Genomic DNA, 26,848 nt, shown 5'->3' with positions numbered 1-26,848 from the left:
CTCGGAAACCCGCCCGTCGCGGCACCAAAACTCTTCCTCCAATCAGTGAGCCGAAACTACGGCCTTTGCCGGATGTTGCTCTGATTGACAGCAAAGAAAGCCCAATAGTTGAACATACCTCCGTCTCCCCTGGCCCGAATCCCCAAAACTGACATGACCCACAGTCCAATGGGTGTCCATGCCCGCCCCATGGCGTGAGCCCACCAATGAGTGGGGAGAAGGCCCCAGGGTCTGGCATCGTGCGTTTGAGGGGGGGTGTATTACAGGTTGATGCTTTTTAGCACATTTTGTAGCTAGGGAAAAGGGCTCAGGACAGAGGATAGGAGGGGTATCGCCCAGGAGCGCGGAATTGCACCTCTGATGGTTCCCATAATGACTTGCAAAAGTCGGTTGAGAACGGGGTGGGGGAATTGAGGCGGGGCTCAGGGCATGTGGTTTTTGTGGTGGCGACGCTCTTGCCGCCATCTTGGTTGCTGGCAACGGAAACTCTTGTCCTGGCTTCCTTCCCCCCGCCCCGCGCTGCACTTGAAGGCAAGGACGGTAGGGCCTCGTGGCCCAGGCAAGGGTCAGTTCATGGGAACAGTCCTGCAGGCAGTTTGTCACAACAATCTGAATGTTAGCGATGTGAGAGATTAGGACTAATAGCAATTATTTTGCCATCAATGGAACACACAAAGAGCCCTAACTTCCCCCCACAGAACTTAGACTTGGCTTTTTTTTTTTGGGGGGGGGGAACCAGGGTTTGAACCCAGAGCGTGTAACCGCTGAACCATATCCCGACCTATCTCTCTCTCTCTCTCTCTCTCTCTCTCTCTCTCTCTCTCTCTCTCTCTCTCTCTCGACAGGTTCTCACTAAGTTTCTTTTGGACTCGCTAAATTGCTGAGGCTGGCCACGAACTTCTGAACCTCCTACCTCACCACAACCTCTCCAATTTCAGGCATGCGCCACCACGCCTGGCCAGACTTGCCTCTTAAAGAAGAGGCTTATCTTCCAGAGTTATTCCCATCTAGCCCTGTTACTCCATTTGTTGGTGATTTAAGTAATGCTGAGTACCCCCAGCATTACTTCAGGAGCTTGTTAGACATGCAAATTCTGAGTCCTCCTGAGATTCCCATTTGTAACCCCCCAATCTTAGGATGGAGGCCTGGTAACCTTCCATTTTGAATAATCCTAATGCAGCTGTCCACAGACCACATTTAGGAAATCACTGAGCTGGAATATATGCTGTATTCCTACCAACTGTGGGACAAAGAGGTGTCAATTCAAGTTCTTGTCTCCTTGGGAGTATCCATAATCAAGCTAGTACGTGACTTTATTTTCCTTATACATTACGAACAAGGCCAACTGATAACTCAGGTAATCAAATCCATAGTGCTTAGAGAGGAGACTTAATTTGGGGTGATTCACAGATTACAAAGAACTTTCACCATATATAAATATTCAACATGCATTCATTGAATCCTTAATAAAACTACTAAGCTAATTTTATGTATTTTAGGAACTGAAACAGTACTGATTTTAGTGTCTTAATGAAGCCAGATTTAAAATTAGGTAGTCAGTGTAGTTAGGTAAATCGGGTCTAATATCGGGTGAAATGTAAAATGGAGGCCATGTTGAGAATGAATTTCCGGAAAAGCTGAGCAACTCTTGGAATGTTAATGAAGCCCAGGAAACAGCCCCCAACAGATTTGGAGATAGCCCATCCCAAAGAAATGTTAATGAACAGCAAACTTGACTGGGAAATGCCCAGATTACTTCTTTGGCCCACCTGTGTCCTGACCCTTACCACCTACATTCCATCACCAAAAACTATAAAAAGGGGAACACATTCGCCCTTCAACTGATTGGGTCCCCTTCTTCCTCCGGGAGAAGTCTTTTCTGCTGTCCTTTAATAAATTTCTAATTTTCCACTCTGACCTTGCCTCGGCGTGCTTCTCTGGTGTTATTCTTCAACATTGGGGAAGCAAGGACCAGTCAACCGCGGTAACGTTAACAAATAGTAGATATAAGCTCCATGAGGATTAGAATTTTGTGTATTAATTATTGTGTCTTCAAAACAGTATTGGGGTTGGAGTGTAACTCAGTGGTAGTGTACTTGCCTAGCAGATGCAAGGCCCTGGTTTCTACCCCTAACACAACACACACAAAAAATTGTGCATGACATGTTGTCACATGCCTATAAGGCTCTAGAGGCTGATGCAGGAGGATCACAAAATCAAGACATTCCTAGGCAACTTACAGAGACCCTGTCTCAAAATAAATAGGGCTGGGATGTAGCTTAGTGGTAGAGCTTCCATGGGCTCAGTCCCCAGTAATACAAAGCAGAACAGTGCATGGAACTTAGTAGACCCTAAATACTAAATAATTGAAGGTGGGGCTGAGGGTGTAACTCAGTGGTGGTGTGCTTGACTAGTATGCATGAGGCCCTGTATCTTTTTTTTTTTTTTTCATTGTTGATAGACCTTTATTTTGTTTATTTATATGCAGTGCTGAGAATGGAACCCAGTGCCTCACATATGCCAGGCAAGTGCGCTAGGGCTCAGCCCCAGCCCCAGCCCCAGTCCCAGAGGGGCTTTTGATCCCCACTACTTTGTAAACAAAATAATAATAATTGAAGGGGGAGTCAAGCAAGCAGACTTGTGATTAGAAGTTCCTGCTAAAAATAAAAACAAAAGCTGGGAATGCAGCACAACAGAAGAACTCCTCACTCAAGGCTCTAAAGTCAATCCCCAGCAAAACCCCAATCAGTGCACACACACAAAAAGGAAAAGTTCCAAGCAGAAATGAACCACATCATGGCATGTCACCAAGAAAATAAATGGCTGTCAGCTAAATTAGTGAGACCATGAAGTTAAACACTGCTACTAGTTAAGAAAGGAAGAGAAGCCAGCAGGAGACTGACCAAAGGATGAGGTTTGCTTGAGCTCAGGAATTGAAGACCAGCCCAAATAAAAATTAAAAAAAATAAATTAATAAATAAAAAGGTTGGGGGCTAGAAACATAGAGTGTTTGGCTAGCAGATGTGAGGCCCTGGGATCCATCCCCAATACTGAAGGAAGAAAAGGAGGAGAAATTTAAGTGTGATCATTAACTACAAAATATAATCAAGCCAGGTAGTGGCATATGCCTGTAATCCCAGCTCAGGAAGCTGAGGCAAGATGATCTCAAGTTCAAGGAGAGCCTCAGCAACTTGATGAGACCCTGTCTCAAAATGAGGAGCAATAATAATAAAGGGCTAGGATGTGGCTTACTCGTTAAGCTCCCCCGTGTTCAATCCCCAGTACCAAAAATATAATAATAATAGTCAAGACTGTTGGGAAAGAAATGTTTAAAACCATAGAACTAGAAGATATCAAGACCCAACTAAAGTTACAGGATTAAATAAGACTATTTTGAGAAGATGAAAAGAAATCATAAAAATTCTGGTATGTTCTAAATTTAATTATAAAGGCTGAAAGGTGAATGAAGAAAGAGATAAGGAAGGTTAATAAATTAACAGGTGCTGGTGAAACAACCAAAAATGTTATTTATGTAGAAACCTTGACTTGAATCCCATCTGAGACAATCACTAGGACCATTTCCCTCCTCTCACTCCTTGCTTATTTATAAAATGTTCAGGACTGTTAACCCCACTGAATTCAGAAGCAACAATTACTTCTCCTTATGGACTGCCCTCCTACCCTAAAATTTTCCCTGCTTCTCCTTATCCTACCCTCTTATCTATAGCCAGTGTACAGGTTACAAACGCTTACCTTCTTTAAAATTTAAAAGTGTTTTTAAGCTGAGCAGTGGCAAATCACTTCTGTAACCCTAGTTACCTGGGAGGCTGAGGCAGGAGGATCACTAGTTCCAGGCCAACCTGAGCAATTTAGCAAGATCTTGTCTCTAAATAAACAAATAAGGCTGGGGAATCTAGCTCTACTGAACCCTTAGATTAAATCCCCAGCACTAATCATCATCATCATCATCTCATAGCTCTGCTTGGGCACACATTTTTCCAACTGCTACTTAGCCTTGCTACAGGTAGTTTTCAAAAACTTGTCTTAGGATGGTCCTTTATCTGACCACCATTTGTAACAGCTTAATAAACACTTTTATTTCAGAGATCCATTGGTCTTAAGAGTTTTGGTTTAATAAAGAAGGAACAAAAGCAATAGTTTTAAAGGAGAGTATATTGACTAGTAGTTTTCTTTTCTTTTTTTTTCTTTTTTTTTTTTTTTGTGTGTGTGTGGTACTAGAAACCTGGATGGTCTACCACTGAGCTACATTCATCTCCAGCCCTTTTTATTTATTTTTTATTTTACATATCTATATCTATCTATCTATATATAGGTATATAAATAGATATAGATATATACATGCATGCATATATATTTTTATTTTTTGGTACTGGGGATTGAAACCTGGGGCACTGTATCATGGAGGTACATCCCCAGTCCTTTTCTTTTCTTTTTTTTTTTTTAAAGAGAGAGAGAGAGAGAGAGAGAGAGAGAGAGAGAGGAGAGAAAATATTTTATTTTTAATTTGCTGCGGATACAACATCTTTGTTTGTATGTGGTGCTGAGGATCGAACCTGTGCCGCACGCATGCCAGGAGAACGCTCTACCACTTGAGCCACATCCCCAACCCCCCAGTCCTTTTCTTTTTTTTTGAGACAGGTCTCATTAAGTTTCTGAGACTAGCCTCAAACTTCTGATCCTCTTCCTTCAGCCTCTGGCGTCACTAGGATCATGAACATGCACCATGGTGCCCAACTTTTCTTTCTTTCTTTCTTTCTTTTATTTTTAAATTTTGAGACAGGCTAACCTCAAACTTGCAATTCTTCCTCAGCCTCCTCAGTTGCTAGGATTACAGGCATGTGCCAGCAAATGATTTTTTTTTAATTTATTTTTTAGTTGTAGATGGACATATATATATATAGTTTTTTTTAAATATTTATTTATTTTTTTAGTTTTTGGCAGACACAACATCTTTGTTTGTATGTGGTGCTGAGGATCGAACCCGGGCTGCACGCATGCCAGACGAGCGAGCTACCGCTTGAGCCACATCCCCAGCCCCATATATTTTTATTTATTTTTATGTGGTACCTGGTGCCTCTCTTGTGTGAGGCAAGTGCTCTACCGCTGAGCTGTAGCCCCAGCCCCAAGTGATTGATTTTTTAAAAAAAATTTTTTTAGTTGTAGATGGACACAATACCTTTATTTTATTTAATGTGGTGCTGAGGATTGAACCCAGTGTCTCACATGTGCGAGGCAAGCACTCTGCCACTGAGCCACAACCCCAGCCCAAGTGATTGTTTTTGACACAAACAATATAAGACAATTTAAAATCTTGACACAGTTAAACAAAAAATGGACAATTTGGGGAGTAAGGAATTTTTTATTTATTTATTTATTTTGGGTACTAGGTATTGAATTCAGGGGCACTTAACCACTGAGCCACATCCCCAGCCCTATTTTGTATTTTATTTAGAGACAGGTCTCACTGAGTTGCTTAGAGCCTCACCATTGCTGAGGCTGGCTTTGAACCCATGATCCTCCTGTCTCAGCCTCCCAAGCTGCTGGGATTACAGGTGTGCGCCACCACACCTAGCAAGTAAGGAAATCTTAATGCCAGCAAAACTATTTTAGACAAATCCATTTGTGTATTTAAAAAATTTTTAAGTTGTAGATGGATACCTTTATTTGATTGATTGATTTTTATGTGGTGCTGAGGGTCAAACTCACATGTGCTAGGCAAGAGCTCTACCACTGAGCTACAATCCTAGCCCTCCATTTGTGTTTTCCAAGTACTAGGGACAGAACCCAAAGCCTCCAAATGTCTTTTGAGCTGCCTAACTGGATATCAGGTGCCTAAGAAAATAAATAAAATCACACACATTAAAAAAAAAATAACATGAAATTTGGTAAGATAAGTATTCACCAAGACAAAATAGTGAAGGGAAGCCACACTGGAGAGATAATGGGATAATTTTTTTTTTTTTTTTTAAGAAAGTCTATCTAGGGGCTGGGGCTGGGGCTGGGGCTCAGCGGTAATGCACTTGCCTGGCATATGTGAGGCACTGGGTTCAATTCTCACCACCGCGTATAAATAAATAAGGATCTATCGACAACTTAAAAAAAATGAAAAAAAGAAAGAAAGGCTATCTAAATCAGGGTACCCTGTAATCCCAGCTAGTAGGGAAGCTGAGGACCACAAGTTCGAGACCAGCCTAGGCAATTTAGTGAGGCCCTGTCACAAAATGAAAATAGACTGGGGATGTAGCTCAGTAGTAGAGTACTAACATGTGAGGCCCTGGATTCAGTCTCTGAGTACTGAATTAAAAGGCCTATTTTATTATTATAAACAAAACAGATGCAAGAGGTTGAGGCAGGAAAAGGCAGTGGGAAGCCAGGAAGGAGGTTGGCTTTAATGCAAGTTAGAGACCAGCCTGGGCAGCATAGCAAGTTCCTGTCTCAAAATAATAAAATATAATAATAATAATAATAATAGGACTGGGGGAGTAGCCAAGTATTAGAGCACCCCTGAGTTCTATCCCCAGTACCATACACACAAAAAAGACACTGGTTTTACTGTGTTACCAGGATGGAGCTCTTGGGCTCAGGGAATCCTCCTGCCTCAGCTACTTAAGTAGCTGGGATTACAGAAGTGGGCCATCACACTTGGTTCTATATGGTCTCTTTTTAATAACTCATATGTATCTTTTTTTAAAGTAATTTTTAGTTGTCAATGGACTTTTATTTTATTTATTTATATATGGGGCTGAGAATCGAACCAAGTGCCTGGCACATGATAGGCAGGCACTCTGCCACTGAGCCACCGCTCCAGTCCCTCGTATGTATATTTCAATAGCAGTTACAAGACCCCTCTGGGTCTTGGGTGTGGAAGGGATGGCAGGCACTGAGAAGAGAAGCCCATGTTAGAAAAGGGCTAAGAGAGCAATGGAGAGACATTTTGTTTTTGCCCACATTATGTGGTTCATTTTTTTGCTTCCTAACTTAAAGTACCCTATATAAATGTGCATAATAATTATTTGAGTGTAAAGTAATTTACAAAGAGATGGATCAGGAACAGTATTATTGGGTTAAAGAATTGGGGGGGGGCAGGCTGGGAATGCAGAATTTAGTGGTAGAGTGTATTCTCTGGATTCAATTCCCAGCACCACAATAAGTAAATAAAGACATAAAAATAATGAAGAAGAAGGAGGAAGAGAGAGAGAAGGAAGAGGAGGAGGAACAGGAAGATGAAGAATGGGGAGTAATAAGAGAAAGTTTCCTGCTCAGCAGTTTCAGAAAGATGGAAAGTAAAGGGAAACTGCCAAGAATCCAAGGGCTGAGGAGACTGTAGGTATAGAAAATCTCAGTTGTAACAGCAGTCTGTTAAGCCTGGTGCGAGATGTGCGCCAGGGATATTTGATACTCCATGGTAGGGAGTACAGACAGAAAGACTGCCTTGCACTTTGTCTAGAGTTCCAGATCAAGTCTGAGCAGGTGCAAACCTCCTTCCCAGAACCTGCTGATTAACCTTGTAAAATCCAGGGTGTGTCCTTTTTTACCCAGCAAACCACCCTCCCCCCTTCCCTTTGCCTGGGACAACTGTTAATAGGACAATTACCCAAGAAGCAAAAGAAAGATCCCATGCTGATGTGTCATCAGTCCCAGTATATCCATTAAATCAGACTGAGAAGACCGCTGGAAAAAGGGAGCGCATGCGCTTGCTCCCTAAGGGAGAGGTTGACAGCCATCAGTAAAACCAGACTTGCCCTTGCGAATCCAGGCTGCACAGAACAGGAAAAGGCAGTGGGAAGCCAGGAAGGGGGGTTGGCTTTAATGCACAGGGATTTAGGGTAATAAAAGAGCCAGCGAACTATAAAGCATACAATGAAATTCCCACTTCTCCTCCAGAGAGTATGTATTGATCCAGGCTTTTCTGTAGGAAAAGCTGCCACTGCTGCTGCTGCTGCTACTACTGCTACCAGCAGGCACATCCATCCTCCAGTCATCCCTGGAGGGTGACCCCTGCCAGGAAACCCTAAGGGGGGAAAAAAAAAAAAGGCTCTGTGGGAGAGTAGACTGGCTGGAGCGTGAATTTCTCCAGGAACAGTGGGAATTGCGTTTTCCTCTAAGGGAAACCCAGTCTCTCAGCCATTCTGATTGCCCATTATTTTTCCTTCTTTAAAAATGTTTTTAGACTGGGCGTGGTGACACATGCCTGTAACCCCAGAGACTTGTGAGGCTGAGACAGGAGAATCGAGAGTTCAAAGCCAGTCCCAGCAACGGCAAGGTGCCAAGCAACTCAGTGAGACCTTGTCTCTAAATAAAATATAAAACAGGGCTGGGAGTGTGGCTCAGTGGTTGAGGACCCCTGAGTTCAATCCCTGGTACAAAATAAATAAATAAATAATTAAATGTTGCTAATCTATATAAGCATTTCTCATTTTCCAACCCCATCTAATCCAGGAGAATGAATTAGCTGGCTGTCTGAGGGTTACTTCTTACATCCCTTCTGAGAGATTCTAGGATTACATCCTGTCAATACTATTAGAGTGTCTTGCAATGAAATCAAGAATGTTTCTCGGCTAATCCAAGACATCTGGCTCCCTTTCTTACATGGTAAACATTATTAGCAAATTTGTTACCATTAAACTATCAACAGAGGTAAAGCTCTTTTGCCAGCCCACCTCTTACCTATACACACCACCACACTATCTTAGAAGTTCTGCTTCTCAACCCTGGCTGCACGTGAGAATAACCTGGGGAAATTGCAAAAAATATCAACGCTTAGGTCCCATCCTAAACTAATTAAATCAGAGCCTCTCAGAGCAGAATTGGGCATCAATATTTTGCAGAAGTTCCTTAGGTGATTCTTATGTGCAGTTGGAGCAGAGAATCACTAGCTTGGAGCAAAAATCCAAATTGGGTGAAAAAAGAATTGCAGTGGGGCTGGGGATGTGGCTCAAGCGGTAGCGCACTCGCCTGGCATGCGTGCAGCCCAGGTTCGATCCTCAGCACCACATACAAACAAAGATGTTGTGTCTGCTGAGAACTGAAAAATAAATATTAAAAAAAAATTCTCTCTCTCTCCCTCTCTTCTTTCTTTAAAAAAAAAAAAAAGAATTGCAGTGCTAAAGCAGACTAGAATCATCATCTGGTTTTAGGATGTTCTCTTTCTTAGTCCTAAAACATTCTCTTCCTTGACCAATACAATGAAAATGCCTTATTGTTCATTCATATCTTGGTGTAAATTTTTGAAACTTAGTTCAACTCTCCTAATATGTCTGAGTTGCCCCAAACAAATTTTCTTTGCATAGCTCTCAGTGCAATATGTTATGATTAGGCAGGTGCCCTTGTGAAGTGGGAAGGTGGGTGATTGTACTCATAGATGGCTTCACATATCTGGCTGTTACTAGCTAGACTAGCCTAAGCTAAATGAAGACAATATAGATATTCACAAGTCTTAAAAAACAGATCATGTGCCAGGCTCGGTAGCAAACACCTGTTATCCCAGCAGCTTGGGAGGCTAAGGCAGGAGGATCACAAGTTCAAGGCCAGCCTCAGCAACTTAGCCAGGCCCTAAGCAACTTAGTGAGATCTTGTCTCAAAATAAAAAATAAAAAGATTTGGGGGGGCTGGGGTTGTGGCTCAGTGGTAGCGTGCTTGCCTAGCATGCCTGAGGCACTGGGTTCAATTCTCAGCACCACATACAAATAAGTGAAAATGAAAGTCCATCAACAATATAAAAAATATTAAAAAAAAAAGACTTGGCGATATGGCTCAGTAGTTAAGCACCCTTGGGTTCAATCCCAAGAAAGAGAGAGAGAGAGAGGGGGGGGGGAAGGAAGGAAGGAAGGAAGGAAGGAAGGAAAAGAAAAGAAAGAAAGAAAAAGAAAAATCAGATCATGTGTGTAAAGACACTTGCACATGGGGGTAGAGTTGAGTGTGAGGCCCTTTGTTGGTCAATTGTCTCTCTATCCACCCTGAAACTTTGTGCCAGAGAAAGCCAAAGATGTTGAAGAAATGAGAGCTGACTTTAGAATGGTCTACTGAAAGTCCATTCTGCAGATGGAGCATTGAAGCTTTAGTTTTCTTTCAAGCACAACATACATCCACACCTCTTATTCCCATACCTCCCCAACTTGACATTATAGCAGGAAGGATCTAGGGGCTGGTACCCAAGGGAGCTGTTTCTTCTTGTCACACAGGAATAGATGCTAAAAATCCCAGGTCATACAGCACAGACATGCAGCACTAGAAGAATGAATCAAAGGAAATGGAATGGTCTCCCCTCCAAAATATACCATGATCCACAGGAGAACCCCATTTGAATCACCTGTTTTCTAGGGCTCCAAAGGACAGGGACCAATCCTGAGTGCAGTGACTGTAGAATCTCTAGCAGTTAGAAATATGCACTGCCCCTGCCCTCATTCCCAGGCAACCACACTACCTGGGAGTAGAAAGCAAGGAAACATGAAGGCTGCATGCTTCCACAGCCATGGCTTCCCTGCCCCAGACAGACTGTTGAGTTGACTCTCTCTTGTTGAATCTGCACACCTTTTCAGTGCTGCAGGCCATGAACTGGAGTCCTCGCGGGGCAACACTGAGGGTGACACTGTCTCAAGTACACTCTTTGTCTGCCTCTGTACATAGAACCCCATCGGAGGTGTAGCTTAGGCTGGGGAAGTAACAGGGGAGTTCCCTAGGACTCCACTGAGGGAGTCTGGGAAGGGCCATCATTGGGAAACATCTCCTTGAAAGGTTCAATGTGAAGACTCTGAATTTATTTATTGATCTCTGTACTTAAGATGTAAAGAGATCTTGGTGATTATAAGAATAGCAACAACAGTGGTGGAACAGGTCGAGGTGATGAGGGTTTCACGGTTCCTAAGCTTCCTTCTCTTAGCCCAAGCCATAGGCCCCCTCCAGTGCCTTTTCATCTATCCCTGCAATTAATTTCTCCCTTGCCATCCCCATGGTTCTACCCCCACCTCCTCAGGCCCCTATCTTTCCATGTCTTCCTCTCTCCCTTCTTCCAGAGGCTGACGTTTTCCCCTGGTGGGCACCATGAGCCCAACAGAGGCTGATAAATGCCCCAGGGGGCTTTTTGGTGCTGTCTTTGTATATGAGCTAAATAAGGACTAGCTCACAGAGGTATTAAAGCATCCAAATAATCAAATCAATATTTTCTATAACATACCCAGCCAGCTTGACCACTGACATACTTCCGATGATCTAGAGGCCAAACAAAATGCCCAGATATGCTGGGGACATAGATTAGTAGAGTGTTTGCCTAACATGTGTGAGCCACTGGGTTCAATCTCCAGTACTGCCCCCCCCCAAAAAAAAAAAACCAAGAAAGAGAGACAGAGAAAGAGAGAGAGAGAGAAAGGAAAGAAAGATACTGCCCCCACCCACTGTCTTCACTATTACAACTCAACTCTGATAGCCTGCAAGAAAGGTTCAGATGCAACTTCTATATCCTCATAGAAAGAGGTTCAGTAGCTGTCTCCTCAGATGTCAGCATGGCTCACTCCCTTGCCTGCTTCCATCTTTTATTCAAGTATCTTTCTTTCTTTTGCAGGGGTGAGGGATCAGGGTCTCACTAAGTTGCTTAGGGTATCACAGTTGCTGAGGCTGGCCTCAAACTTACAATCCTTCTGCCTCAGCCTCCCAAGTCCCCAGGAATACAGGTGTGTGCCACCATGCCTGGTGGTATCAAGTATCTTTCTTGAAGGCTCTCTCAGATGCATAATAAAAATGGCATTCTGCCTCTCTTCTCATCCACTCACGTTCCTGATTCCCATTCTTGCTCTATTTTCCTTTGAAAAATATCTATTGATTGATTGCAGTTCTGGGGAATCAAACCTACAGCCTTATACAACCTTGATTTTCTGGGGTCTAAGTCTACAAGCATTGTACCACTGAGCTACATCCACAGTTCTTGCACACTGGTAATCCCAGAAACTCTGGAAGCTGAGTCAGGAGGATCATAAGTTCAAGGTCAGCCTTGGTAACTTAGCAAGACTCTGTCTCTAAATTTAAAAATAAAAAGGGTTGGGCTGGGGATGTGGCTCAAGCGGTAGCGCGCTCGCCTGGCATGCGTGCGGCCCGGGTTCGATCCTCAGCACCACATACCAACAAAGATGTTGTGTCCACCGAGAACTAAAAAATAAATATTAAAAATTCTCTCTCTCTCTCTCTCTCTCTCTCTCTCTCTCTCTCTCTCTCTCTCCCCTCACTCTCTTTAAAAAAAAATAAATAAAAAATAAAAAAAAATAAAAAGGGTTGGGAATGTAACTCAGTAGTAGAACATCCTAACTTCAATCCCCAGTACAAAAAAAAAAAAAAAAAAAAAGGACCTGTTAATGCCAAGCCTGTGAGAGGCACCAGGGATTCCGTAGAGAAAAAGACAGGCACATTATCTTTGTGCTCCCAGGCCTCAAAGTCTGGAGGGGAGAAGGACGTATGTACTTATAAAGAAATTAGTAAAACTTATATGGAACCATGCACAGTGGCACACACCTGTAATCTCAGTGGATTGGGAGGCCGAGGCAGGAGGATCACGAGTTCAAAGCCAGCCTCAGCAATTTAGTGAGGTACTAAGCAACTCAGTGAGAACTGTCTCTAAATATAGAATACAAAATAGGGCTGGGGATGTGACTCGGTGGTTGAATGCCTCTGAATTTAATTCTTGGTACCAAAAAAAGAAAAAGATTATATTGAGATTGAGAGAAGTACATGAAAGAAAAATGTAGGGTACTGAGAGAACGAGACTGGATGGACTATCAAGTTAGATACAGTCACTGTCAAAGGGGTCCTTTTTTGTGTCTCTTTTTTTTTTTTGGTGACACTGGAAATTAAACCCAGGGCCTCACTCATGCTAGGCAGATACTCTACCACTTATCTATATCCTCAGCCCTCATTTATTTTTATTTTGAGACAGGGTCTCAAGGCAGGATCTTGTCATCCTCCTACCTCAGAGCCCCCCACCCCAGTAGCTGGGAGCATATGCCACCTCATCCTGCTCCATGATATTTAAGCCCAAATTTATTTATTATTTATTTATTTTATTTTTAAAGAGGGTGGGGGAGAGAGAGAGAGAGAGAAATTTTAATATTTATTTTTTAGTTATTGGTTATTGGGGGACATAACATCTTTGTATGCGGTGCTGAGGATCGAACCCGGGCCGCACGCATGCCAGGCGAGCGCACTACCGCTTGAGCCACATCCCAGCCCTTAAGCCCAAATTTAAAGAAGAGAAGGCTCCATGCATTTAGGGGAGGGAAAACCCGATTGAGCAGCTCTTTGGGATGAGTGAATGTGATACCTAATATAAGAGTCCTTGAAGGAAAGAACAGGAAGAAACTTTTAGTCTAAATGTGGGTTCCCTCCCCACTCAACTACTTATTGGTCTTGAAAAAGTCACACAGCCTGGGTCCCTCTTTCCTCAACATTGCTTGTGTTAGATAAGTTTTGAAAGCGTTTGGTGTAAAAGGCACTCCTGGTGTTGCTCCAGTTGAGTGCCTAAGTACAATTCATTTTGCTTCACTGGGTGTGAACCGCCCACTGGCCAGAGTATCATGAAATAAGCATTTGTCCTCTGGTAGACTTAGACCCCAGAAAACCAAACATATTGCAAAGCCTGGTGCCACAGCAGAAGGAGCATTTCTGCATCTGTCCTGCTAGGGTCTCATCTGTGCTACATTTGTGTCTTGAGAGATTTCTGGGAAGGTGCCTGGGACCATGGCTCCCCAGATAGTGTGAGGAGAAAGGGAAAGCCTCTTTTCAGTAGATGAGTCTCTACTGAGCTGTTGCCATCAGCTCTCACTGCTAGAACCTGTCCTGAGATCCAAAGGGAGACCTGCATCGTTGTCCCGATGATACCAACCAGGGGTCTAGAGACCAAAGTGGGATCCACCTGCTTACTGCTGGCCCCAGGACAGCCTGCGGTACCCGTGCAGGAGGCAGGAAGCAGGAAGAGAGACCGGTCCCGGGCCCACCTGAGGGCGCCGAGCTCTGTCTGGGGGCTTCAAGGAGCAGAAAACAGGAGAGCGGGAGAGAGAAAAGTTGGTGGACCGCAGCTCAGTAGAGACTGGGTTGTGGGCGCAAGGCTGCGAGGGCTCGAGGGAGGGCAGGGAGGGCAAGAGGAGGAAGGGGCAGCGAGGAAGGCAGCGCCACGCACCCGAGCTGGCGGAGGGGAGGCGCCGGCGGCGCCCCGGGGGGCGGCCCGCGGGCGGGCGCGGGGCGGGGCGGCGGGCGGCGCTGTCAGTGCGAGGCGGCGAGAGGAATGCAGCGGCCCGAGGCCTGGCCACGTCCGCACCCGGGGGAGGGGGCCGCGGCTGCCCAGGCCGGGGGCCCGACGTCGCCCGCCGGAGCCGGGGAGCCCTCGGGGCTGCGGGTACGGAGCAGGCGGGCGCGGGGCGCGGGCGGCGGGGGAGCGAGGAGGGAGACTGCCAACTCACGACTGGCGGCGGGAACTTTGTGCCACCAATGACCAGCCCTGGGGAAGGGACCCGGGCCCAGGGAGGGGAGGAAATTTTCGTTCTGGCCCGGAGGCCTGTCCCGAGTCGGCCGGCGCGGAGTGGAAGTTGTAGGGGAACTCGGAGCAGTGATGGGGATTGACTGGGGCCGGGGACGGTGTAGGGATTCCGCTGGGAGGGGTGAGGAGTGGGGGACGAGTGGGCCGGGACTGAGTTTCCGTCGCCCGTGGGTGATGGCTGTGCTTCTGGAGCTTGGGGCCAGCTGGACGGAGGAGGCTCGGCGCCGCTGTCCCCCTGGCCTAGGTTCTGTGATACACTCCGACTCGGGCTCTGGAGCAGTCAGTGCATGACAGAACTTGGGCCAGGTAGGACTTTCTGCACCCAGCAGGCACAGCGCCCACCCAGGGCCTGCAGTGGAACATCTGTCTGGGAGTGGAGTGGGCCCATCTGTCTGGGAGTGGAGTGGGCCCATGTGGCACAGGGTTGGGCTGGAACCAGCTATGGACTGGAGGCTGGGGTCGCTGGAGCCTGAGGATGTATTCCTAGGGCCCGCAAATCCTATAGCCCATACCCGGGTGTCCACCTTGAGACAGGGGACAAATGGAGCTTTCCTCCCTGGTGTCAGTTACAGGAACCTTCCCTCTACACCATCAAGGCTGTTTTCATCCTAGATAATGATGGGCGACGGCTGCTGGCCAAGGTAACCCTCACCCTTTGGGACTCTGAACACACAGTAATACAGCCCCAAGAACAGAGGTCTCCACCCAACACCCAGCTGACTCCCTATATCTGGAGAGACTCTACTGTGGTCCCTGTGGTGCACAGCAGCTCCGTTTAGACCCTTCCAGAAGTCATTCTGTCCACCCTCCTGCCTTGTCAAGCTGCTGGCCTTGACTATAGGGGGCATCTCTGTTTCTACTTATGCTGCCTGCCTTGTCTTATCATCCTTCCACTGACCAGCTGGACCCTGGGCATGGGAAGTTTCCTCCCAAGAGGTCAGTGGAGTATTCAGCCTGGGGCCAAGGAGTCCTGGTCCCTAAATAAGGGACTTCCACTTTTGTTCTGCAAGTATGAAGGAATTAGTATAAGGATTTAGAACCAGGTGGGATTTTAGAAATCATATAATCCAACTCTTTTAATTTCACAGATGCGGAAAATGAGATGTACAGATGCTAAATGAGTTGCCTGAGGTCTTATTATTAATATTGTAACAGAGATCCAAACTCAGGGTTGTTGTTGTTTTTTTTTTTTTCCAGTATTGGGAATTGAACCTACCTAAGAGCACTTTATCATTGAGTTTTTATTTTTCCCCAGTCTTTTTTATTTTTTATTTTGAGACAGGATCTCACTAAGTTGCCTAGGCCTAGCCTAGCCAAGTTGCTGAGTTGAGGGAGGCTTTGAACTTATGATCCTCCTTCCTCATCCTCCCAAGTTCAAACTTGATTTTTATTTTATTTATTTATTTATTTATACTAGGGATTGAACTCAGGGGCACTCGACCACTGAGCCTCATCCCTAGCCTTATTCTGTATTTTATTTAGAGACAGGGTCTCACTGAGTTGCTTAGCACCTTGCCATTGCTGAGGCTGGCTTTGAACTCTTGATCTTCCTGCCTTAGCCTCCTGAGACACTGGGATTACAGACATTCACCACTGTGCCCACCTCAGACTCAATGTTGATTTAAAGCTCAGGGTGGCTTTTCTCTGGACACCTATTCAGTTATTTGGTATTCATCCTATGAACATGGCCTGGGTAAACCAAACTAGGATAATCCAAAAAGAAATTTCTACCATTGACACAATTAGCTGGAATAGAACTATAGCATCTAAATTAGCTATGAAATGCATTACAAATTTTTCATTTGTTTGAGGCTGAATTTTTTTTTGTTTTCATAGCATTCAAATGAATTTGTTCATGACAGCAGGAGCCAGCAGGGAGACTGCTAACTTGCCTGCAGAGTACAAAGTGGCAAAATTTACATCCAGAAAATTGAAAGCTGAGCTAACCACACCTTGCCCTGGCAGATGGCCAAAGTGGATCAGAAATGCTAAAGCCTCCAGGGCTGCCTGCCCAGTAGACCCATCCATGTTACAGACTAAGAAATTGAGTCAGGGGGAGAGGCTTACCAAACTTAAACAATACAAAATAAAAAAAACACATTGATTTAGTTATGGAATATGTGCTAGGAACTTCTCACTAGGTATTGAATCTTTGACACAACCTTGTCTGAAGCCAGATGATCATTGGTATTGAATATCAGCTATAACCCTTACCACTTTGAGATATTGGAAAGCTCCCCCCCTTTTTATGGTGGTATTGGGAATTGAACCCAGGGTGATTTTACCACTGAACTACATTTTAGTACATTTTTAAAATATATTTTTTAGTTGTTGATGGGCCTTATGATTTATTTATATATATTATATTTATATATGGAACTGAGAATAGAACCCAGTGCCTTACCTATGCCAGGCAAGTGCTCTACCACTGAGCTACAACCACAGCCCTCCAGTACTTTTTTATTTTGAGACAGGATCTCCCTAAGTTGCCCAGGCTGACCTCAAACTTGCAATTCTCCTGCCTCAGCCTCCCCAGTAGCTGAGATGACGGGCTTGCACCACTGCGCCTGGTTTCTGACTTTCTCATGCCCCAGTTTCCTTATCTATAACTTAGCTGTATCTATGCTGGTTATTGTTTAGGGAAGATTCCAGACTTTGCCTACTTCTGTAGGCTCAGGTTAGTGTCAAAACAGTGTGACTTTAGTGACAATATTTAGGCTGGGGATGTAGTAGGTAAAGCACTTGCCTAGCATGTATAAAGCCCTGGCTTTAATCCCCAGCACAGCAAAGAAAGAAAGAAACCAGGAAGGGGAGTCCAAAAAAACCCTCAATAGTCTCTATTTTTTCTTTTTTTTTTTTGGAGGAGGGAGGGGTTACCAGGAATTGAACTCAGGGGCACTCGACCACTGAGCTGCATCCCCAGCCCTATTTTGTATTTTATTTAGAGACAGGGTCTCACTGAGTTGCTTAGTGCCTTGCTGTTTCTGAAGCTGGCTTTGAACTCATGATCCTCCTGCCTCAGCCTCCCAAGCTGCTGGGATGACAGGTGTGCACCACTGTGCCCTGCTATTTTATCTTTCTTTATTTAGAATTTGCTTATGGGAACTAGGGTGCATTCAGGCATGGAGGATCATGAAAGGGAAACATGGCATGGCAGCAGGGTCCCACAGGGTCTGTCCACATCTCCTGCTCCCCACCCAGGAAGGAACGAGGCTTTGTGGAATGCTTTTTTGCCCCTTATTCTCGTTCTCACAGTATTATGATGACACATTCCCATCCATGAAGGAGCAGATGGTTTTTGAGAAAAATGTCTTCAACAAGACCAGTAGGACTGAGAGTAAGTGTCCACCTCTTCCTTCTCCAGAACTCAAGAACACTGCTGTTCATCGCCTTCTGCGTCTCCACACACATCTGTCCCTGTCCCAGCCTTCCGTACTCACAGGCCATTACCTTCTCTCCTAAAGCTGTCCATCGTCCCCTTGTCCGCTGTTCTTCACTCCCTTCATCCAGGAACCCTCACTCTCCACACCCACCTCCCAGCACAGCCAGATCTCTCCACTGAGGAGGCCAACTGTGTTGTGGCACCCTGAACATGGACCTGTTCTCAGGGAATGGCACATGGTAGAGGGTGGATGGGAAGTCAACCTTGAACAGAGTTTGCTGACTCCTTAGCATGAGGCTGTCCCTAGAAATATAGCATTGGTGGGACCAAGGACACAGAGCAGCCTAAGGGTAGTGTCACTGATTCTGGTCTTTCATGGGCTCTTTGGGAGGGGAAGAGGAAAATAGAGGAAGAGACTCAGAGTAGGAACTGGGAGGAGGGGCCACGTTGTTACCAGGCCAAGGTGACCAGAGCTAAAAGCCCTTCCACCTCTAGGTGAGATCGCATTTTTCGGGGGCATGACCATCGTCTACAAGAGCAGCATTGACCTCTTCCTGTATGTGGTGGGCTCATCCCATGAGAACGAGGTGAGTTCAGGAAGTTGGGGTGACAAGGTCTGGCTTGGAGTCTTGGGTGGAGGTGGGTTCTGGAGGCTCACCCTTGGTATCCCTCCTCTAGGTCTTGAGGTAGGGAGGTGCAGCCAAATTGGTTCTTTCTGAGATGATATGTATCTATAATGCCCCTTGAGTTCCTTTGGAACCAGAAATGAAGTCATCAAACCCTCTGCAGGGAGCCATTGATTCTTTCTTAACTAGAGAAGCAGACATTCAGTTTACTCCAGTTCAGACCCAGGGAAGTTGCCTGTTAGGTCAAACTACAGTCAGCCTCTAGCCGAGTCCTGGCAGACAAGGGAGGGCTGCCCACTGGTGGGCTCGGAGGTCTCCTTTGAGACTCTGGGCTCAGCTGTCTTCTTTCCCTCCTCCCACATCTGCCTTCCCTCAGCTGATGCTCATGTCTGTTCTCACCTGCCTGTTTGAGTCTCTGAGCCACATATTAAGGTGAGTGAAATTCTCTGCCCTCCAGGACCCCAGCCCCTAGGCCTTGGTTGTCCCAGAGGCAGGGTCCTTCCTCTCTGCTTTCCTCCTGAAATCCCTGCAAGCCCAGGACTAGAACCAGGGCATCTTTCACCAAGGCCCCTGACTTTTACCTGACCACTGTGGTGCCACCCAGAGCAGAGCCACATGCAGGGTATAGTCCACAATTGAGTCTCCACATGCTAAGTGAGTGCCTGAGGTCATGAGTGATAATATCATAACAGAGATCCAAACTCAGGGTCTTGAAGCTCCAGGTGGTTTTCCCAGCACCTCTATTCTGTTATCTGATCTCTGTGACCTGGGTAAACCAAACTAGATAATTGAAAAATAAACATGCACAGGTGACACAAATTAACCACAGCAGTGTGGGAGCACCTAAACTAGCTATGAAGTGCACTGGGGCTCCCATGGTGGGCATGTGGATTTCAGTGCCCAAAGCGAGGGAGGCTGGGCAAGGTGGGGCTTCGGGAAGCAGACCTACCCTGTGCTCAAGAGTCCTTCACACAGGGGCTGGGGTTGTGGCCAAGTAATAGAGAGAGCACTTGACTGGCATGTGTGAGGCCCTAGGTTCAATCCTCAGCACCACATAAATTAAATAAATAAAGGTATTGTGTCCATCTACAACTAAAAAGTATATTTTTTTAAAAAAAGAATCTTTTGCACAGGCTCTGCCCTCAGAGCCCTTAACATTCTCCTTCTTGTCCTTATTGGGGAGAGGGGTGGTCATCGAGGCAGTCTTTAGAGAGAGAGGATCTGCCTCGCCTAGATAGAGACTCAGTTCCTGGTTCCTGCTGGCCTTGGGGAAGCTCAGGAGCTTGTGTCTACCCTCAGGAAGAATGTGGAGAAGCGCTGGTTGCTGGAGAACATGGATGGAGCCTTCTTGGTGCTGGATGAGATTGTGGATGGCGGGTGAGGAAGGGCTGGAGAAAAGAGGGAAGGGCTGGGGATACTCACAGCAAGAGGGTCTTTGTGGGCCATCAGTCAAGATTGCTCCCAGTACATTGTCAGGCTCTCTGGCCAACTCTCACTCGCTTCCCCCAACATATGCCCAGTGATCCCACGCACCCAACCTTTCCCCTTAATCCCACCTCACTCCTAAGGATGGAGGTTGATGTCAGTGTTAGCCAAAGTCAAGCCAAATAAGAAAGTTACCTAGCTGAGGCTGTAGCTCAATGGTAGAGTACTTGCCGCCTAGCATGTGCATGGCTCTGGATTCCATCCCCAGCACTGAACACACATACACACACACACACAAAAAAAAAAAAAAAAAAAAAGAAGGTGATGCTTGCCAGAAATCCCAGGAATTTGGGAGGCTGAGGCAGGAGGGTCACAGGTTCAAGACCAGCCTCAGCAAATTAGTGAGGTCCTAGGCAACTTAGGAAGGCCCTATCTCAAAATAAATAAAAAGGGCTGGGGGTGTAACTAAAAAAAAAAAAAAGAGAGAGAGAGAGTATCCTGATATCAACCTATGGCAGATGGTTAATAGGCAGGGTTTAGGGAAATCCATTTTGATCTCCAGGGTCCAGAAGAAGCATAGACATTTGTTTCTCTGGAAGGATTTCAGATGGTCTACTAGACCCCATCCATTCCCCTTTCAGAACTCCATTCCAACACAGCTAGATGCATGACCTGGGCCAGTTACTCATTCTTACTGAGCCTTACTTTCTCTCTCTTTAAAATGGGATGGTGAGGAAACTAAGGTCATAGGTTTATAGGGACCAAAGAAGATGATGCACATGGAGCTCATTTGGTGAGTGCTGTCTCCTGTTGCTGTGCCAATGAGCCCAGGAACCCTTATGAGAAAAGTTAGTTAGTGGCTTTCCCCTAATGGGAAGAGGGGACCATAATCAGGGAGAAAAAAAAGTTCCGACTCTAGGGCAAAGGATAACAGAAAATTCTTAAAATAAACAGTCCCAGAGATTATGCTCTTCCCAAGGCACAGTCCCACCCTTCCTGGGGGTCGGGGCTATAGTTCCTGGAAATGCCTCCCTCCCCGGTGACTATTGCCTGCCTGCTATACCCTCCACCTTGTGCTGATTGCTGGGACCTAAATGTGACTGGAGGTAGACTAGGTTTTGTGGAGCTGAAAGTGTATAGATTGTGGCCTGAGTATAAGCTCCTTAAGTTCCCCAGGATCTGCCACTGCCGAGCTCACCTTCCTGTCAGGGAAAACCAGGAAGCACCTACCAGGGAGGTGGCCCCTGAGCGAATGCTCTGCCTTTATGGATTCCAACACCTCTGGCTAGAGATCCTGGGAAGAAGCTTCTGGGAAATGTTTATTTCCATTAGTTTGGTAAAAAAGAAAACCAAACTTCTGCCCTGGAGGAGCTTTACCAGGTAAGAAGGAACACTCAGTGGCTGCATCTCTGTACCACCTCAGTGGCGAGCCCTCCTACCCCATGCACCCTGCACACTACCACAAACAGTTCCTTAGCACCTCCAGTGCCTCATGAGTGTCCGTCCCTTGGCTGAGAAAAGCCTTAATATTTAGGTCTATCAGAAGAAAGGGTAGATTCTGATTTTTAGATTCCATTTCTCTCTTGTCCAGCATGACCCATGGCATGAAATGATAGTGAGATAAGAGAGGAATCTCCCCCAAGGGCCTCCCTTTTTTTTCACTGTAGCTCAGTCTTTCTACAGGGAATTCATCCCTAGACCCAGGGAGTGAAGTAAACTTTGAAGAGCTCTGAGTTTGTGAGTCCTTGCCTTTTTTTTTTTTTTTTTTTTGTACTGGGGATTGAACCCAGGAGCACTTTACCAATGAGCCACCACATCTCCAGCCCTTTTTGTTTTTTATTTAGAGACAAAGTATTGCTAAGTTGCTTAGGGCCTGGCTAAGTTGCTGAGACTGGCTTAGAACTTGCAATTTCCTCCTGCCTCATCCTCCCAAGCAGCTGGGATGACAAGTGTGCGCCACCATGCCTGATAACACCTGATCATTCTAAATTGGTATGTCCCACTTCGCAGTTATTGCCCAGTGATGACCAAGGGTATGAACCACAGTAGAGGAGGCAGAGCTGAGGGTCTTCTGTGTCGAGGGAGAGGTGTGACTTGAGGGTCATCCATGGGAAGGAGCCCTGGAGGGGAGATTCTACAGGTGGAAGAGAGGGAAGCTGCTTGTGAGGAGGCAGAGGAAAGAATCACATCTCTAATCCCCCGCACCCCCGGTTTTTCTCTCATCTTGCAGTGTGATTCTGGAAAGTGACCCTCAGCAAGTGATCCAGAAAGTGAATTTTAGGGTAAGTCTTCCCTCACCCCTCCTCACTACCATCTCTTCCAGGTCGCCCTTCCTGTCCGCCCACTTCCCATCTTCCCTGGGCATGGGTCTGCCAGGCCCCAGGTAGTGGAAGCCAGAGTTCCTCTGGCAGAGGCCATCCCCTGAGCCATTGCATTTGCTAGGGTCAGGGTGGGTGGGTGGCAGCTTGTTGCTAATTCAGATCTTCTTGTCCTCTCCTAAACAGGATCACAATCACCTCCCCACCCTCTCTCCTGGGAAGTATAGGCAGGGAAATATGTGAATCCTCAAAAGGATACCTGGTGGCTACCTTGGCCTTGAGATTGACTTGGGGAAGTGGACAGAATCTCCTTGCCTATTCTGACTTTTTTGTATCTTGAAGAAACCTTGCCTTCCATCTTCATTTCCTTTCACTCCCTCACCCTCCATGTACCATAGAAAGATCCCAGGGGTCTTGACTTCCAAATGACAGGCTGCAGGACTTCTGCTAACTAGAGATACTGGTGCAGTTCTGGACCACACTCACCACTGCTCTCTCAACCCCCAAGTCCCTCTCCTTCACCTCTCTGTCCCAACAACCTCACCATGGCCTAACCCCTCCCTTTGATTCTGCTTCCCTGCAGGCAGATGACAGCAGCCTAACTGAACAGAGTGTGACCCAGGTAGGCCCCTGCATCTGCCTTTAATAGAAATGTGCTAAAAGAGAGAAGGAGAGGGGCTGGGGATGTGGCTCAAGCGGTAGCACACTCGCCTGGCATGCGTGCGGCCCGGGTTCGATCCTCAGCACCACATACCAACAAAGATGTTGTGTCCGCCGAGAACAAAAAAAAAAGAAAATAAATATTAAAAAACAAAAACAAAAAAAAACAAAACAAAAAAAATAAAAAATAAAAGAGAGAAGGAGAACTGAGGAACCCAGGGGATGCTATCAAGGCCAAGAGACCAGGAGTTCAGAAAGGAAGGGATTAAGCCATGATGGGCCATCTCTTAGAGTCAGTAGAGGCTGCCAGGTCTCTGGGATAGGAGAGTTGCATATAAGGGATGAAGGGACACTTTGTCATCTGCTCACTTGTCTGCTGGCCTGGTTCAATTGGATCAAACTTGAAATGAACTGCCTGCCTTGGTGATGGCTGGGTCACTTGTCCCTCAAAGCAATGTGCGAGCTCAAACCCCAGTGCTCCCCCAACTTGGAAAGATACCAACTAGGAGTTTGCCTCCAAACCCCACCCTCACCATTTAGGCTCTTCACTGGGATTGTTAAGGGCCATTTATTTGTTTGGGTTTTGTTTTTTATTTGTCATGTTGAGAACTGAACCCAGGGTCTTGCACATGCTAGGTAAGTGCTCTAACACTCAGTTACATCGCCACCCTTCCCACCCCTCCCAGTTCTTTTTAAAATTTTATTTTTATTTTTTGGACAGGATTTTGCTATATTATTAAGGCTCCTCTTGCTTCAGCCTTCTGAGTAGCTGGGATTACAGGAGTGGACCACTATATCTGTCCAGTTCCTTTTTTTTTTTTTTTTTTTTTTGAGATGGGCTCTCCCTATGTTGTCACAGGCTGGTGTTAAACTCTTGGGTTCAAGCAATTCTTCTTCCTCAGTCTCCTGGAGCACATGGGCTATAGTCATGTGCTACTGCACCCAGCTTTGTTGAAGGACTCTTTTTTTTTTTTTTTTTGGTAGCAGGGATTAAACCCAAGGATGCTTAATCACTGAGTCAAATCCCCAGCTTTTTTTTTATTTTGAGAATAAGTGCTAAGCTGCCTAGGGCCTCGCTAAGTGGCTGAGGCTGGCCTCGAACCTATGATCCTCTTGTCTTGGCTTCCCAAATTGCTGGGATTATAGGCATGCACCACCATACCTAGCTGTTAAAGGACTCTTAAACTCATAAGATCTAACTCTCCCTGCTCATCACTTGTCACCTTGCCTCTGAAGGACCTGGCTAGGGAAAAGCCCACTCCCACCATACACCTACATGATCCTATCGGCTGACTTCCTTGACCTCTGTTCTGTCTGCTCACAGGTCCCTCTGCTCAGACTAATCCTGCTTCTGTGGAGCTTCATGCCCTGGCACTAACCACTCCTACTCTGGTGGCCCTACTGAGAAAGGCCTGTGCCCACCAATGGGGAGCCCCAGGTGTGGTGCCCATTTTTCTGCACTATTCTCAGCACTTCCTCTGCCCTCTGGTTCCCCATGTATCCTCATGGCCTGCTGGAATTAATGCAGTTGCATGGCAATTTTCTGGGCAGAAGAGGTTGGAGGCAATAAGCAGAGCAGATGAGAAAATAAGCACTCCTATGAGGCATCTCAGGTTGTCCTACCTTAACACCTAATGTTGGGTGACCTAGGGCAAGTTACTCAACCTCTCTGGATAACACATAATAAAAGGACCTCTTCAGAGAGTTATTCAGAGAGTTAATCAAACAGGCTACTACAAGGAAAGCTCCCATAGCTTCTAGTGAGCCATACATGCTCAGCAAATAACCATTACCACTTTTCCAGAGGGCCAAAGAATGAAGACAAAGCACTTTTTTTAGATGTTGATGGGCCTTTATTTTATTCCTTTATTTATATGTGGTGCTAAGAATCAAACCCAGGGGCTGGGGATGTAGCTCAAGTGGTAGCGCGCTCGCCTGGCATGCACGCGGCCCGGGTTCGATCCTCAGCATCACATACAAACAAAGATGTTGAGTCTGCCGATAACTAAAAAATAAAAATATTTTTTAAAAAAAGAATCAAACCCAGTGCCTCACACATGCTAGGCAAGTGCTCTATCATTGAGCCACAACCCCAGCCCAAAGACAAAGCACTTTTAATGAAATTCTTGAGTGAAAAGGAAAGTGCAGGTAGTGAAATAGGGAATACAAATGAAGAGAAATTTAGATTCCCCTAGGAGAATAAGAGGAACCCCAACATGCCCCAGAGAGTTGTAGGAGGAAGAGAGATACACAGAATAGAATCTACCTTCTTTTAAGGAAAAGAGGCTTAATGGCTGGAGAGACAATCTGAAGGACACCTGGGGACCCTGCTGTATTGGCATTGGGTATTCACGGTGCTACAGATTTGTGTACATACTGGACCCAGACTGCTTCCTCAGAAGGTGGCCAAGGCAGGGTCTGGCCCACCCTTCTCCAGCTGTGCCACATCAGCCGTGGACTGGGTGGAGTTGAGAACACACTGCTAGTGGAGACCAGAGCTAGTGGGTTGCTGAGGTGTCAGGTGACTAAGCCCAGTATCTGGGGACAGGAATTCGCATGGCATGGCATGGGGGAGGTAGGGGCCACTGCCACATCCAGGGTTACAGATGCAGGAACCAGAGAGCTGGGCAGGGTTGGGCCTGAGGTGGGAGCTGGCTGCTGCCAGTTGGACCTGCCCTATCCTTTCGGCCTTGATGTCTGGCCCCAGACAGAGAAGAGCTGCTGCCATCCAGTGACCAAGGTTGCAGGGGCTGCTGGGGACCCTGTAGAACTTTTCACTGCCAGTTTAAAGGTATTTGACATTCTCCCCACTTCTTTCTCTCAACCTCCTACACCCCATCCCAGGTTCTGCAGTCTGCCAAGGAACAAATTAAATGGTCGTTACTGAAATGAAGGCTCTGGATTCAAGGCTTCCTTCCCCAAGAGAACTATTTCCCCATTCCTAGCAAAAGCCCAAGGGGCAGAGGAAACCCTTCTGCTTTCCCAGGCCTCCCTCAGAACTGACCCTTGAGGAATTGGGCGAGGGATTCTGAGAAGCAAAGGGTTGGCCCCTGCTCGGTTACCCCTTCTCAGCGCCCTGGCCTGCCCTGGGCCATGGGAACCAGCTGAGCTGCTTTGCTCAGAACTTCTCCTAGACTTTTGGAGTCAGGGCCCTAATAAATCTGCTTTGTCCCCTGCCAAGGGTCTCCTCCTTTCTTGGCCTGGGAGGGGTGTGTGTGTTCAGACAAGGGCTTCTGGGCTTTCTGCGGCTCCTCTTAGGTACATGAGGCACATCTTCAAGATATCCAGACCCGGGGCGGATGTATCCCTGTACTTGCCTGTTTGGGAAGAGAACGGGTCACGGGAAAGGGACTATTTAGTATAGTAAGGGGATGCATCACTGACACCCCGGGGTATCATACGCAGCGGGCGGGGCTGGGTCTGACTGTGTAACACGGTGAGAGTGACAGCGGCAGGAATGACGCATACTCTGAGAAAGAGCAAAAGATGGTCCCCCCGCTTTTTGTGTGCGGTACACACCGCGCAGCTCCGCTGGAGATTCCAAGTCATTTTTTTCCATTCCTGGCTTCCAAAAAGGGAATAGGGCTTCCTCTGACAAACTGAGAAACAGCATGGCTGTTTTTCTTGGCATGCCGGGGACCGCGGAATTCCTACTGTGGCAAACAGCCTGGGCACTAGAGCCCGGCAAGCTTGCTGGCTCCGACCGAATGCCGGGGGCGAGGACGCATCGGCAAGAACCCGGTGTGTGTGTGTGTGTGTGTGTGTGTGTGTGTTTTCCGTGTCCAGAGCACCTGGTGCTCTCTAAGCCTGTGAAGAATTGGGGATCCAGAGGGGAGAGGACGAAAAGGGACTTCCAGGGCCAAACTGGAAGGATGGTGATGGACAACCTTTCTGGGCAACT

The 26,848-nt window shown here is 46.4% G+C and overlaps 1 protein-coding gene across 5 annotated transcripts; it reads left to right on the top strand.

Moving 5' to 3' along the window:
• Nucleotides 1-14,235: 14,235 nt before the first annotated feature.
• Nucleotides 14,236-26,127, top strand: Copz2 (coat protein complex I subunit zeta 2). 5 transcript variants are annotated; one of them, XR_013436075.1, is made up of 10 exons: nt 14,236-14,395; nt 15,103-15,177; nt 17,792-17,873; nt 18,414-18,505; nt 18,921-18,976; nt 19,844-19,921; nt 22,200-22,251; nt 22,871-22,909; nt 24,272-24,385; nt 25,792-26,127. XR_013436075.1 is itself a non-coding variant. In XM_078042159.1 (9 exons), the coding sequence occupies exons 1-9, from the start codon at nt 14,285-14,287 to the stop codon at nt 25,837-25,839; spliced, it is 633 nt and encodes a 210-aa protein (XP_077898285.1). In that variant the 5' UTR covers nt 14,237-14,284; the 3' UTR covers nt 25,840-26,127. The 5 variants fall into 5 exon arrangements, 2 of the variants coding, with proteins under 2 accessions (XP_077898286.1, XP_077898285.1); XR_013436077.1 differs by lacking the exon at nt 19,844-19,921; XM_078042159.1 differs by lacking the exon at nt 24,272-24,385 and having other exon boundaries at nt 14,237-14,395.
• Nucleotides 26,128-26,848: the final 721 nt, after the last annotated feature.

Source organism: Ictidomys tridecemlineatus, chromosome 3 (genome assembly GCF_052094955.1).
Source record: "Ictidomys tridecemlineatus isolate mIctTri1 chromosome 3, mIctTri1.hap1, whole genome shotgun sequence".
Lineage (NCBI taxonomy): Eukaryota > Metazoa > Chordata > Mammalia > Rodentia > Sciuridae > Ictidomys > Ictidomys tridecemlineatus.
Note: the sequence above shows the minus strand (reverse complement) of the source record. Positions and strands in the feature narration are given on the sequence as shown.